We start from the raw sequence: 12843 nt of genomic DNA, 5'->3' as shown, positions 1-12843 counted from the left end.
ATGCAAGGGGTTACATTGAGCACATCTACTGCTTATCATCCTCAAATAGATGGCCAAACAGAAGTACTCAATAGAACCCTTGAGACATATTTGAGGTGTTTTTGTGCTGACAGTCAGAAGGATTGGGCCAACTATTTGTCCCTGGCAGAATGGTGGTATAACACCACCTTCCACTCAGCAATCCAAACAACTCCTTTTGAGGCTCTTTATGTACAACCACCACCTCTCCATATTCCTTATGTTCCTGGGGACTCTGCAGAGGAGGAGGTGGATAGAAGTTTGATAACTAGAGAGTTTAAGGTCGAGTTGCTCAAATTCCACATAGCTAGAGCTCAACAAAGAATGGTTTCCATGGCCAATTAACACAAAATAGATAGGCAGTTTGAAGAGGGAGATTGGGTGTACCTATATATCCAACCTTATAGACAACTCACTATCTCTAACCAGACCTTTTCGAAGCTGTCAGCTAAATACTATGGCCCTTACCAGATACTACAAAAGATTGGTCCAGTTGCGTACAAGTTGTCTCTACCACCTCAAGTAGCCATGCATCATACATTCCATGTATCTCAATTGAAGCCTTGCCTTGCTTTGCCAACAAATTTTAATCATCCTCCAACAGTTGATGTGTCATCTCCTAACTGTGTGCAGCCTCAGGAAATATTGGAAAGAATGATGATAAAAAGTGGGAACAAGGCTATTCGTCAAATTCTTATTCACTGGGAACAAATGTCAAGAGATGATGCAACCTGGGAAGACTACTCTACCATGAAGCTAAGATTCCCTCAATTCCTTTCTTAAGGACAAAAAGGTTTTCTAAGGAATGGGGAATGATGCAAGAATGAAGTCGGAAGCTGGGTAAGCTAGTACTGAGTGCTTTAGGGGTTGCACCTAGCCGTTAGGTTGGTTAGGATTTCATTTGAGAAGAATAGTTTCATATTGTCAGTTTAGTCCAATAGGTTTTAAAAGTTATTTTATGTTAGTGTTAAAATTGCCCCTAATGTTTGAGTGATTGGACACTTTAGGTCCAATGCTGGGCAATTACTTTTCATACTATCACCAAGGAGTGTCTTGGCTATTTAAGCATTGTAATAGTGCTTTTTACAGCTATGAAGAAGAATTGTTTAGCTAAATAGATAATAGCTTGTCCTTTACTCTTTTTCGTTTTCTCTTTCTTTCCTTTTCTTAGTCCTTACTGTTATTTACTGTTTCATTACTTTTCTTTATCTTAGTTGCATCAAAGATCCTCGGAAGAATCAGTTATTTGTTCAGGTTCCCGATTCAAGATCATTCTTTGATACTGCTACTATGCCCATGATACTCACTGTTGTTGGGATCGCACTTTTCGCAAAGCTCCTCATGATGGTATGATACTCAATTGCAGTTTGTGTAAAGTTCTGTTTTAGTATTTGGATGAAATTGGAATGATCTTAGAAATGGACAAACCCCTAATATATATATTCATTTGTTCGTTGTGATTCTGGTGGATTGTAATAGTGAGTAGAAGAGAAACTTGGGGACATTGATACTTGACAAGGTTTAAATGTTGCTTCATAGGTGGAGTGACCTGATGGTTTCATTGATATTCATAATCTTAATAGGAGAATTACTTTACTGCTGTAATGTACCAAAGAAATGGTATCTCGATATAGAACTGCTTATAAACTGTAGAATATCTTTGTTTTTCTTGGTTTGAATTAATGGGACTTATTTCTAGTTACATTCATTATAATGTAAAAGGAACTTAAGTTGAATCTTGTTGATATTGATTGAGGAGTTTGATGTATTTTAGCTGACTGAATCCACAAACATCAAAGTCTCCATCATGGGTATTTTTTGTTGATTCTACAGGTAGGGATGTGTGAGACTTGCGGTAAACACTAATATATTTTCAATTCTTTGGTGTAGTAAACTTGCTTGTATGTTTTACAATCTTTATCAGCTGAGTAGCTTATAAGTTATAGTTGTGTTTGCATGCAGTATGATGACTCGAAGTCGCAAGATATGATTGAGCGAAAAATAAAGAATGCGCCTGCTGGTCAAGGAACAGTTAGGATGCTTACCCGCGAGGAATGGGAATCAGTTCAGGAAGTGCGACCAAGAACTCCGTTTGAATCTAAACTAGCCCGTCCAAATGCAAAGCTTAGGACAGGGGAGCCTTTGAAGATGGTAAATGCATTACTTCTTTAACCTTTCATTCATCTGGTGATAGGTATTTTTCGTGCTAACATTCTAGAGAACAAACAAAACGGGTTAGAATTTAGAAAGCTTCCTATAGTTGTAAGGCATTCAGGTTACTAGTGGGAATGCTTTTTAGCGGAATATCAACAATGACTATAAGGATGTTGGAGGGTCTAGAGGTTTATCATTGTTTGCCTGTTGGCCTAGAACTAGGCATGCCAACCTTAGTGCAAAATGAAGGTGTTAGATAGCTAGTTAGGTTTCTATACTAGTGATATTCTAGTTTTTGAATGGGTTAGATGCAAGATCTTTTGCTTTTCACCTAAAGTAACTGCGTATTGTATTAATTATCGTAAAGTAATTAATACAAATTTTCTCTCCTCTTAGTTCCTCACATGCTATCAGAATCTTCTATGATCTAAGTAGAAATCTAAATTTCCCTCATTCCAATGGGTGTCACTCTTATTTACCGTGCCCATTCCCTTTTATCATGCCTAATATCAGTAGTGTTGTGATGGTACCGTGCCTATTCTCGATGATCGTTATGTAGCATTGAGAGTGTTTCTAGAAACCTTTTCAGTGACACCTCACATCTTTTCCGTGGCTCTTTTGGTGGTGCCGCACATCTTTCCAGCAACACCACACGCCTTTTTGGTGACCATTCCTGCAGTTACCTGCATTTATTTTCTTCAGCAGTTATTCCGGCAGCACGAGTGTTTTGTCCACTGTTCCTGCAACTACAGTGACAACCTTCTGGCAGTCGAAACTAATCTTTTCCCATGACTTTTTGGGTGTTCTACAACAAATTTAATCCATTTCTTTTTCTTTTCATTAGCTGCAGACCTATTATCTAAGTTGTTGTTTCAAGAAAATGATATCTTGTGATTCAGCATGGTTTAGTTTTATGATTATGGTTACTTTTTCCATTATATCCACTTAAGTAGTCCACCAGTAGCTTTTATTATACCATTAGGTAATCATGTTAACTTTGTCTGTTGGTCCTTCACTTGCGGATCTTGGGTATTGACTTGGGGCTTTTTGATCATACCTCTTTTAATTGTAAAAAGTTTGTGACCAATCTTATCAAAAAAACTTATACTGAAACTTGATTTGGGACTTTTTGATCATACCCAGGACTGCTTGCTTGTTCTGATACCATGCAAACATGTGTAACTACCTATAATATTACCTTTTAAAAAAGTGGGTGACCAACAACAACAACGACATACCTAGTGTAGTCCCACTCATTGGAGTCAAGGGAAGGTAGAGTTTGAGCAGACCTACCCCTACCTAAGAGGTAGAGAGGTTGCTTCCAATAGACCCTTGGCTCAAGGAAAAACAGTCCATAAAAGAAGTAATGGAAGTAAAAGCATAACAAGGTATTTTGAACAATAACTACAACAAAATGATACGATGAAGTACAAGATACAACAAATAGAAACAAAAATCAAAGGACAAGAAACTATAGAAGCAATACTATGACTACTAGTATGGATGGATATCAAGACGACACACTACTACCTACTAACCTATTATCCTAATCCGTCTCCTCCACAACCTCCTATCTAAGGACGTTTGAGCTCATTGCAAATGTAAAAACATAAAAGTATTTGAACATTATGAATCACTGTAAAATTAGTGTATGTATTTGTTTACTTATCAAGATTGAAGAAGGATACTGTAAGAAAAAAAGTTTTATCACAAAAGTTACTTGCTTATTCCAAGTACTTAACTATTTATTTACTTAATTAAAATAAGTTTATTGTCATAGAGGAATGCATTAGGAATAACCAGTGATGGGAAGGCATTCATTTCAATATCTAAACTTTGGATACTTTTCTTAGAAGGAGATGAACTACCTATAGATTTGTAGGTAAGTGCATGATAGGATTTATGAGAAAGCTGGCATCCAATCAAGAAAGAATTACTTCGGACAATTAGACTGAGCTTCCCCATTGTCTCTCTTCTTTAGCTAATGATAAAGCAAATCCCTAAAGTCAAAGTAGTCCATGAAAGCATCTATTTTTCCCGTTATTTCAACTTTTCAAGATATTTTTGGATATATAGTGACTTTCCTCCCTAATGCACTCGTTTTAAGGCATGAAAATTTACTCTTTGTTCCTCTTTTAGCCTTACTTTCCTCTTTATGTTCACACCTTTTGTCATTCCCTCTTTATCTTTTGATTTCCCCCCTTTAGTATTCCAAGCACTTGCCGCTAGCACATCACTTTACTTACTTCATCATACCATTTTTTTTATATGCAGCAAGCATTTCGCTAATTTACCCAGGGACCATGCACCAAATCTCTCCTTTACTACACTTACCCTGCCTTTACATTCACCCTTGTTTTTGTTCATATTGTGCACCCCCGGGATTAGTCGGGGCTCAAAGAGACTGGGACACCCGGTGCAAATAAAAAAAAAGTGTATTAAGGAATATTATTTGGATCAAATTAAAAAAAGGGTGTCACAAGAGGGTTTAGGCTCATTATGTGGCTACACAAAGAAATAGGCTACAAGGCTTAAGGGGCTTCACTAAGGATAATGTCAAGGTGGCACAAACTACTATCGAATGGTATACAATGAAATGCCCAAATCATGTTCCACAACTTCATGCTAGGCAATTTGTCACACACATGAGACAAGTTCTAGATGTTATTCTATGCAAGAAACCAATCAAATACTCACCACACATGACACCATGATACACATACATTGCATGCTCTCGTACACAAACATCTTGAGCGAATACAATTGGACCCAGTTTCTTCATTCTTAGAGTCCAGTTAAAAAACTTATGCGTTTCTAGAGAGTTACTTCTTTAATACACATGATTGATTACACATGAACTATCCATGACGTCTGGCTAACTTTAAAGTGGTCAGGCTTCCAATCCTACAAACCTATGACTAATTTTCCCTTAAGACGATCGTCATCCATCCATTCATCATTAGGAAAAATCACTACTACAATGACTTTCCTGAAGAAATCAAAAACTTTACCCTGTTCAAAGGGACTATCCTCAGGAAAGAACAGAAAAAGAAAACAAAAGTCAAGGAACTCATTCTAAAAATGAAAGACTCAATATAATAGTAAAAGTTGGAATTCATTCCTCCACCTAAGAGTTAAAACATGGCACTGTCCCCGGTGCAACAATTCAATACATAAGCTAAGAGTGAAAGAAAGAACTCCATGGCCTCTAGGCCTCGTCGCAATCATCTTCATCTGCCGCATCCGTGGATCCATCAACCGGCATGAACGATGTGCCTGCATCACATCCACTTTCTAATCATCGTGAGCTTCATGAACAATGGGCTCATCATCATCTAACTCCTCTTGAAAAACTATGCCCATTTTACACATACATAACACTATATCCGTCATGGTAGCACTCGGCTAATTTAGCCATATTTGCATCGGTCACACGACGACCACCAATGCGCAATTATAACTCAGCCATACCAGACATTCAACACATCTAACTATTGTCCTGAGCCTGACAATCCACTATAGAGAGCACGGGTTCGTGTGAGGTATCTTGTGCCTTGGTCTTGGTCACATCAACCAATTGACATACCAAATGTGGCACTCTCGGTGGGCATAAATCGTGGAACTCCCCCTCCACACCTTCTCTCCAGTTAAACGAATCATCAAACCCCATAGCAATACCTCCACTTTTTATTATTTCTAAACTTCACCATATTATGGCGGAGAACTGATGTCACCAGAACGGACATTCCCTTCATCAACATATAAACCAACACGACCCTATCTTTCGTTACTTAAGAGGTATGCTTACAAGGTAAAAGAGTACTACATACAATTTTGAGCCATACCCGTGCTTCTTGATTCAAATGGGGGTAGTGCTAAATGGCATGTCGTCTGGTTTCCTTGCTTCTCTCCCATCAGGTTGTCGAATTTATGCCACAAAGTGTGTGATGGATGTCTCTGTAAGGTGGGGCCTTATTCATGTCCAGATAATTTGAGGCATCAACATAGGGTGTGCCAAAGAACTCATTCAACACTCGGGTGGTGAAACAAATTGATTTCTTCGGACCTCAATTCTATTGCTTATACGTTGATTTGTGTCCTAAATCGCTTGAAATTCTCGAACTAAAGTGAGATTACACTCACCTTGATCCTAAAAAATATATTGAATGCTCGATTTGTACACCCTCTCATGAATTTGGAGGAACTCAGCCTGCAACCGACCCTTATCCACATGTTTATCCCCCAAATACTTTGCCTCCTTTTGTTACTCAAACCAATCTAGCTTGTAGTGCTCCACCGCTTGCTTTCCAAATTTTTGAGGGGTGTGCCGAGAACTTGCTTGGCTCGACGAATTGACGACATCACCTTTTCGGGACCTTTTGCTACCCACACTGCCTTCAACTTGTTTACCGCTTGGTGCCATTTTGACTTGAGCAAGAATGGAGAATAGGGGAAAACCTTGTGAGGGAGAAGAAAAAAGGAAGTTGGGGCAGCTGTTTATGGAGGAAAGTGAAGGGGAAAAAGTTTTCTAAGGTTAGGGGTTGGAAGCTTTTGGGGAAGACAACAATAGTGGGAGAAAGAAGAAATTTTTGGGAGAGGAAAAGGGCTTGGTGCTACTGATTTGAGATGGGAGAGGGAGGTTTAGGAGGGAAATAGGGTTTTAAAGGTGGTTGGGGGGTTGGGGGGGAGGGGTAAAAATATTAGATTTTGAGCTGGTAGGCCTCTAACCCATTAAGATTTTTTTGGGGCGCAATGGTGGCGCGGCGTGCCTGCAGTGAGTCTACAGTGCACCAGCCTGGGGAACTCCTAGCCCGACGCATCATGATGAATTGCCATAATTTATTTTTACATTTATGACAACCATGCTAGGAGCAAAACTCTTGCGTGCCTTGCCTCCTATTAAGAGAATAGGTCCAGAAAAAGCAGCCCACCTTTCATCATCTATACCAGCTTCCACGCAAGAACCAATAGAAAGGATTTCGACGCCCCTTTCCTTACAGTTACTTGACTGAACGCCCCTCTCTAGATAAGAAGCAGAACGCGCCATCATCTACAACCCTTTCCTCTGCCGGGGACTTCCACGAAATGAAAATGGGCGGCATCGTCGTATGCTCCACTTTTGTTGCCCTGGTTTATATCTCGGAGTACTCTTATGGCCGCCGTAGTCAGCCAGGTGCCGTAGGCAGAGGAGGCCGCTTTCCCAATCAAAGTCTTTCCCCCTTAATCTGCATCTGAATATGGAGTAAGGATGAAATGAAGAGCCTGCCAAAGCGCTCAGGCGTTTTCCTCATGGCGCGATGCGCCTATGGTGTGCCAACTTGGGGTACTTTTGGCGCCATGCGCTTGCCAAAGCGCATATGAGTTCTCCTTCGGGAGCAGTGCGCCTGAAGTGCTCCAAGCAGGGCGCGCAAGTTTTTTGATATAATACAAAGGTACCAAGTTAAATGTGGAAAGAATGGAAAGCTATATATGAGAAGTAAAACCACCCGATGTTCAAAATCATGCCCAATACCACGGGCTCTCCAAAACTATGTGCCCAATACCATGAACTACTTAAAACCATGTGCCCAATATCATGGGCTATTTAATTTATTTGTGTTTGAAATATTTCTTCCAACTTTCAATGTATTAATAGACTGCTAAAAAGTGATTTGAATTAAATCAAAATGATGACCAATAAAATTGAATAGTATTTTGTTTATATGCAAACAATTGTGACGAAAATAAGTGATAATTGAAATTAAAAATTATAATAAATTGTTAAAAATTCTCATATTTTCATAAAGAAGGATTATTTATCGACAAATTGTGTTAAAATGGTTAAACATGTGTAAAAAAAATTGTACTTTGTACTATTTAACGAATAAGAAGCCTAAAAGTATTAACTTTGAAAATATTAGTTCAAAATTGGGTGTCAACAATCATCCACACGTAGTATCATGCATTTAACATGAAATCAAGCACAAGTCAAGTTTGAACATATTCAAAATTGGACTTCTTGGTCTTCGACATCCCATTTCCTTAGAAAGTGGAAAAGGAAAATTTGGACTTCTTGGTATTTGCATCCCATTCCTTGGTACCCAAGGACATGACTTAGTCTCAATGAAGTGGTCGATAACCATGAGATCTCAGGTTTAATTCCTAGTGGAGGCAAAAAACATTAGGTGGTTTCTTCTCATCTGTCCAACCTTTGGTACCTTTGGTGGATAGAGTTACACGTTACTGTGTTGGTAGGAGGTAGTAGGTACCTCGTGGAATTATTGAGGTGCGAGCAAACTGGACTGACATGAGGAAACTTTGGTCCTGAATTTTCTTCGTAAATTGGACTTGCCTCATTCAATTCGATGCCCTAAAATTTCTCCCTTTTCCTAGAACTCCCGTTAAGAATGTCACTATTATGAAATACTAATATTGCAAGAATAGGTACCTTGTAATATGGGAAAGATTTGGAGACCCTGTAATTTGTGTAACTAGGAACAGGAAATAGTTTCTTTTCCCTTCTGTATTACTTGTAAATGCTTATTTAAATCTCAACATGCTTGAGGAATCAAGAAATTCATTCTCCTTTCCTTTACATGATGCCGGAGCCGAGGGTTTGGGTCCCTTGACTGTTTAAAAGTTCTTCCCTATTTTGTTCCCAAAAGAAAGAGGGTTTGTGTTTTACGTGCCATCCATCATCTTCGGCAGAGTTTCATCCACTGGCTCATGGATCTTTTTCCTGCAACCTTCCTACCACGATCACTCTATCAAGTTCAACCAAGTCCCTTGCTTCATCTTCTCTTTCACTTTCTATTGGGTTCGATTTTCTTTCCCAAACCACTTTACTGTTGTTGACCAGACCTTGAGTTTTTTCTCCCATATAAATTGCTTCTTTCCTTTCTGACTTTTTATCCTCGCTGTTCAGATCTTTCTTCTAGTTTGTCATATTCACAATTTCCTAATATTGACACGCTTAATGTCTCCAACTCTCACATAATATGTGATTAGAATGGTACAAGTCCAGCCCTTCTCAAATTTAGGCGAGAAGTAGTAAAAATGATGAATATCTATGTTGGAAGTAGTCGCACATCTAAAGACAACCAGCTATTAGGGCCATTAAAGTGATGAGGGCCAATGGGGACTCTTAGCTATATATTTTTAAATGGGAAGTTTCAATGCCTGGTGAAATGTTACAAATTAGTTTGAAAGAAACTGTCTATCCAAATAATGGAAGAAGCCTGTAGAAATGGGACTATGGGAGTACGACATAGTCTTCGAACTTTCTCTACTTTGGTTTTGGCGTCAGGATTCTGTTGGGTTAGGACCAGTGCAATTCTTTTGGTATGTTTTATTTGGAAATTTGTTCCTGAGATCATGCAAGAGCATCTTGTCTTAAATGTCTTAGTGTTCTTATAAAGTGATAATGCACTATTTATTCTTTTATTTTCCCTCAATATTCTTCCTGGTTCAGCTGCATGACAAAATTTGAATGACTATGTTATTTCATTTGATTGCTTATATGCAGGAAGATGTCAAGGATTGGACAATAGATGTTATAACTGACGCACTAACACGAGCTGAAGAATGTGCTAAACGAGATCGAACTAAGCTTTTAAGTCGAAAATAGTGGTAAGCTAGTTTAACAGCAATTGCTTCTTATGTACTAGAAAGGCTCTTCAACCTCAGCTGCCCATTACAACATACCATCCTTGTACTATCAAAACCAGAATACACTCATGCTTTGAGGCTCCCATAGTCTCAATCTTGTCTAGAGTTGCCCTGAGAAGAGTCAGAAGCAAATCCGATTCTCTGTTTGACAATTTCTTCAGGATTGGTTTCCAGTCATCATATGCACTATGCATGTCAATAGTTTCATGGATTGTTGGGGCATTCTCTGAGTCCCCTGGAAAATTTGAGGAATCCACTGTCTGCAGCATAAGTTACAAAAGCACAGATGCCACTTCTGAAGATGAGGAAGTATATAATCGAAGAATGGCCTTCATAGCTCTAGTAATTTGTGTCTTAGAACCTGAGACAAATTGTTCTAGAAAAACTCTTAAGACATTCAGCATTCCAGATATGCTGATAGTAAAGAACTTTGGAACAGTGTCACAGGCAATATATACCCGTCCCTTCAAAAAGCAAAAATCCAGTATGAACCACCTTCATGAATTAAGAAATCATACACGACTTCATAGAAAGTAAGAATATAAACAAATATAAAAGATGCTAAATTCAACAGTTTATGAAACCTTGAAAAAATCCCAAATGGTGGCGGCTGATGGCCGAACCGCCCAAAAATCTGCCGCGTGAACACTTTTAAATCTCAAAGGACACACTAGTTCATCTCACTTGCTAATGTTTTTTCCTTTTATGAATGAACTAACATGCTAACATTATCAGTGCATAAATTTGACATTGTACTGATGCTTTATTAGTCACAATGTTTTAATGCTCATTTTTCAATAAATTGTTGCAGGTCATTAAGGTGGATATAGCAAATCAGTGTCAAGTGCCAATACTTTCATGTGTAGAAGATTGTCAAAAGAAGCTCATAAAGTAGACGCAGGAACTCTGCCAATGAACCATGAGGTTACAGATCTGAGGCTGAATAGAATTACCAGAAGTTTTAGAACATGGTAGATTCCCAGAAATGAAAGGGAGAAATTTGTTTCTAGCACAAAGTTGCCCAGGTCTTATTCCTGTATAAGAGAACAAAAATTGTTGAAAAAAAACCCAGAAAAATAGTAAATGTATGACAGAGAAGAAAGCCAGTTTTTTTTTCTGATGACCGAGAAATCCGTATGTGACTCGCCCTTTGGACCAATCACAATCACAACTTTCTAAACTCGGTGGATAATGGACTTGTTACAATAATCACATGTTAGTTGATCAGTGTACTGGAAGTTAGTTAAACTGTTAGTGTAACTGAATCTGTTAGATAGAATAAGTCAGTTAAAATGTATTCTTCATAAATAGATTGTAATCATCAGTTACAGGGAATATATGAAATATACATATTCACTTTCTCTCTTCTTCTCTCTGTTTCTCTCTTCTTCTATTCATCTCCATTGATTGAATCCTCGAGTTCTCTCCCGGACAATCTTTCGATCCTCGAATCTTTAGGATTCCTGCAATCGAGCCAATATCCAGTAACATTGGTATCAGAGCTTAACGTTCCTTGGCAACGATGGCGAAAGGAAGTCGACCAGTTGGGGAAACAAGTAATGACAATTTTGTAGCAAAAATTGGGGATTTACGGGATATGATGCAAAATCTGGTAACAGAGATGGGGAATTTAGCTGGTAAGGTCTCATCCTTAGAGAAATTAGATCATGCAGTGATGGAATTGAGGAATCAGACTTCAGCAGAAAATTGCAGGGGTACTGTTCCATTGGGACAGGAAGGTGTTTCTGATGGAAATGATGGTTTAGGGGTTCCTAGGGAAAGGGAAAGAAGTCTTCGCACAAGTAATAATTCCTAATCGAACTTCAATAGGTGGTCACAAATGGAGTTCTTGAGGTTTTGGGGGGAAGATCTTAGGTCATGGTTGTTCAAAATTGATCAATTCTTTTCTATGGAGAATGTTGGTCATGATGAGAAAGTTACAGTTGCGGCTCTGCAATTGAAAGGGGAGGCCATCCAATGACATTTGTCATTCATGAGATATAGACCATACTTACAACCACCAAATTGGGGTGACTATGTGAGGGCATTGGTTGAAAGATTCGGTACTGATTTTGATGATCCCATGGAGGAAATAAAAAAGATCAAGCAAGTTGGTAGTGTAAAGGATTATCAGTCAGTGTTTGAGAGCAACTTGACAAGGGTGAATTTGTCACAAGAAAATGCTATTAGCTGTTTTATTGGAGGTCTGAAACTTGAGTTGAATATTGTTGTGAAGATCACCAATCCTACTTCATTATCTCAGGTGTACAAGAGTGCAAGAATGCATAAAGCATACCTGCAGGCGGTGAGGCAACCTGACCATAATCAACCTCAAATGCATACAAGGAAGTTCTTGGACCAAAGGAATTTTACTAGTAAGCCTCTGTTACCTACTCCAGGTAGCAATAATTCTAGCTTTTCTAAAGGAGTCAGTAGAAGAACTGTGAGCTTAGAGGAGATGAATGAAAAAAGGGCCAAAGGGTTGTGTTATTTTTGCACTGAAAAATACACGCCAAGACACAAGTGTAAAACTTCTAAATAGTTATATTTGTTGGAAGTGGATGAAGGGGATGAGTTGCAGGATTCAATTGAGGATCAAGGGAATATCTTGCAAGAATCGCAGAGTGATACATTAGATTTGGGGCAACCTGTGGAGCACATGGAGATCTCAATACATGCTTTAAATGGGTCATTGGGTTTTAGGACTTTAAAAGTAACTGGATACCATTCTAAAATGGCATTACACATCCTGGTAGCTCTCATAATTTCATAGATTCTGATTTAGTCAAGCAGTTAGGGTGTGAGATGAAGTCCATTAATACTGAGGTGGTTGCAGCAACTAATGGAAGTATGAAGGTGGACAAAATGACTACTGTCACTTGGTTGCTACAGGGAGCCGAGTTTGTAGCTGACTTTCTACTACTTCCCCTAGGTTCATGTGGGGTTGTGTTGGGGGTTCAGTGGTTGTTAACATTAGGTGATATCAAGATGAATTTCAGGAGTTTAACAATGGAGTTTTGGTAT

The 12843-nt window shown here is 38.7% G+C and overlaps 1 protein-coding gene across 1 annotated transcript; it reads left to right on the top strand.

Annotated features, from left to right (window-relative positions):
* Positions 1–823: 823 nt before the first annotated feature.
* On the top strand, positions 824–10837 carry LOC125877276 (uncharacterized). The gene is made up of 5 exons (XM_049558620.1): positions 824–858; positions 1233–1365; positions 1981–2169; positions 9677–9780; positions 10631–10837. The coding sequence occupies exons 1-4, from the start codon at positions 824–826 to the stop codon at positions 9776–9778; spliced, it is 459 nt and encodes a 152-aa protein (XP_049414577.1). The 3' UTR covers positions 9779–9780; positions 10631–10837.
* The last annotated feature ends 2006 nt before the right edge of the window (positions 10838–12843 follow it).

This window comes from Solanum stenotomum, chromosome 9, assembly GCF_019186545.1.
Source record: "Solanum stenotomum isolate F172 chromosome 9, ASM1918654v1, whole genome shotgun sequence".
Classification (NCBI taxonomy): Eukaryota; Viridiplantae; Streptophyta; class Magnoliopsida; order Solanales; family Solanaceae; genus Solanum; species Solanum stenotomum.
Note: the sequence above shows the minus strand (reverse complement) of the source record. Positions and strands in the feature narration are given on the sequence as shown.

Coding starts and splice junctions, on each gene's coding strand:
- LOC125877276 (XM_049558620.1), top strand. CDS start 824: ATGGGGAATGATGCAAGAATGAAGTCGGAAGCTGG. Junction 859..1,232: donor AGAATGAAGTCGGAAGCTGG/GTAAGCTAGTAC, acceptor TCTTTATCTTAG/TTGCATCAAAGATCCTCGGA. Junction 1,366..1,980: donor TCGCAAAGCTCCTCATGATG/GTATGATACTCA, acceptor GTTTGCATGCAG/TATGATGACTCGAAGTCGCA.